We start from the raw sequence: 1,480 nt of genomic DNA on the forward strand, positions 1-1,480 counted from the left end.
GTCACCATTCACACAATCTTTATTAGACCTATACGCTTTATTACACTCGGCTGCCTGCATCCCAGTAAGCCAATCAAACCCACTCTTGTGGCATACATAGCATGCAAGCCCATCCTCTGCCTCCAATCATCCAATCAAACCCACTCTTGTGGCATACATAGCATGCAAGCCCATCCCCTGCCTCCAATCATCCAATCAAACCCACTCTTGTGGCATACATAGCATGCAAGCCCATCCCCTGCCCCCAATCATCCAATCAGTATTATTCTTGTTGGACACATGACAAGCAAATATTCATCCAATCTCAGCTACTCGTGTACATATGACATGCAGATCCTTTCCACCTTTCTTCCAATCAGACCCACTCTTATTGCTCGTCGTATATGCCTCGATCCATTCGATCAGAACCACGCTTATGCACACACACGCCCACGCGCGTGCGCGCGCGCACACACACACACACACATAACACACACACCTTCATTTACACACACATTCACACACATACACGTCACACTCTTACACACATACACGTACACGCATGTATATGCGTGCACACACGCCCGTGCTCACACACATGCACACACAAAAAACAACAACCAACAACAACTGCATCAACAACCACCCTCAACAACAACATCCCAACTCACGATATGAGCTCCTGGAAGAGCGTAGCCATCACCGCAGCCCCAGGGCCACTCATCCGACCCCCCCCCCTGCCTACACGCACACCACACCACGCCAACTCCACCACCACCACCACCACAACAACAACAACAACAACAACAACAATCACAACCCCAACTCACGATATGAGCTCCTGGAAGAGCGTGGACATGACCGCAGCCCCAGTGCCACACAAACACACAACAATTACATCAACAAACAACAACATCAACAAACTACAGCAACAAACAGCAACAACATCATCATCTACCACCACCACTATCAACACCAACAACAACCCCAACTCACGATATGAGCTCCTGGAAGAGCGTGGCCATGACAGCCGCCCCAGCGCCACTCCCAGCCACCAGAATCATCTCCGCCATCTCTCGGCGCTGCCGGAAGTACCGCCCCACCATGATGTTGGCCGTGACAACCGTGACGCCACTGCCGATAGACATGACGAGGCAGTGGGAGATGAAGAGCTGCTCTGGCTGGGTGGAGAAGGCGAGGAAGAGGCAGCCGAGAGCGCAGATCAAGCCGCCAATCACGCCGTAGAGGCGAGGGGATTTGCGTCGACAGATGATTGTCACCACAGGAGCGATGAAGAGCGATATGGCGATGCCCAGACTGCCTAGCCAAGCTGGGAAGGATAAGGAAAGGGAGTTTGTTTGTTTGTTTGTTTGTTTCTTTGTACAAAACCTCACACCACATTTCACCCCTCCTCTCCTCCTTACAAACACACACACACACACACACGCACACACACAGACACACACACACACACACACACACACACACACACACACACACA

General features: G+C 51.4%; 1 protein-coding gene across 1 annotated transcript in view; it reads right to left on the reverse strand.

The window, feature by feature from the left end:
* LOC101860512 (monocarboxylate transporter 13) overlaps nucleotides 1-1,480 on the reverse strand; it is a gene marked incomplete in the record, with an annotated part of 58,504 nt that overhangs the window by 29,058 nt on the left and 27,966 nt on the right. Inside the window, 1 exon segment of the mRNA XM_013085710.2 lies at nucleotides 976-1,309. Coding sequence (XP_012941164.1) covers nucleotides 976-1,309 — 334 coding nt within the window.

This window comes from Aplysia californica, unplaced genomic scaffold, assembly GCF_000002075.1.
Source record: "Aplysia californica isolate F4 #8 unplaced genomic scaffold, AplCal3.0 scaffold00399, whole genome shotgun sequence".
Taxonomy (NCBI): Eukaryota; Metazoa; Mollusca; class Gastropoda; order Aplysiida; family Aplysiidae; genus Aplysia; species Aplysia californica.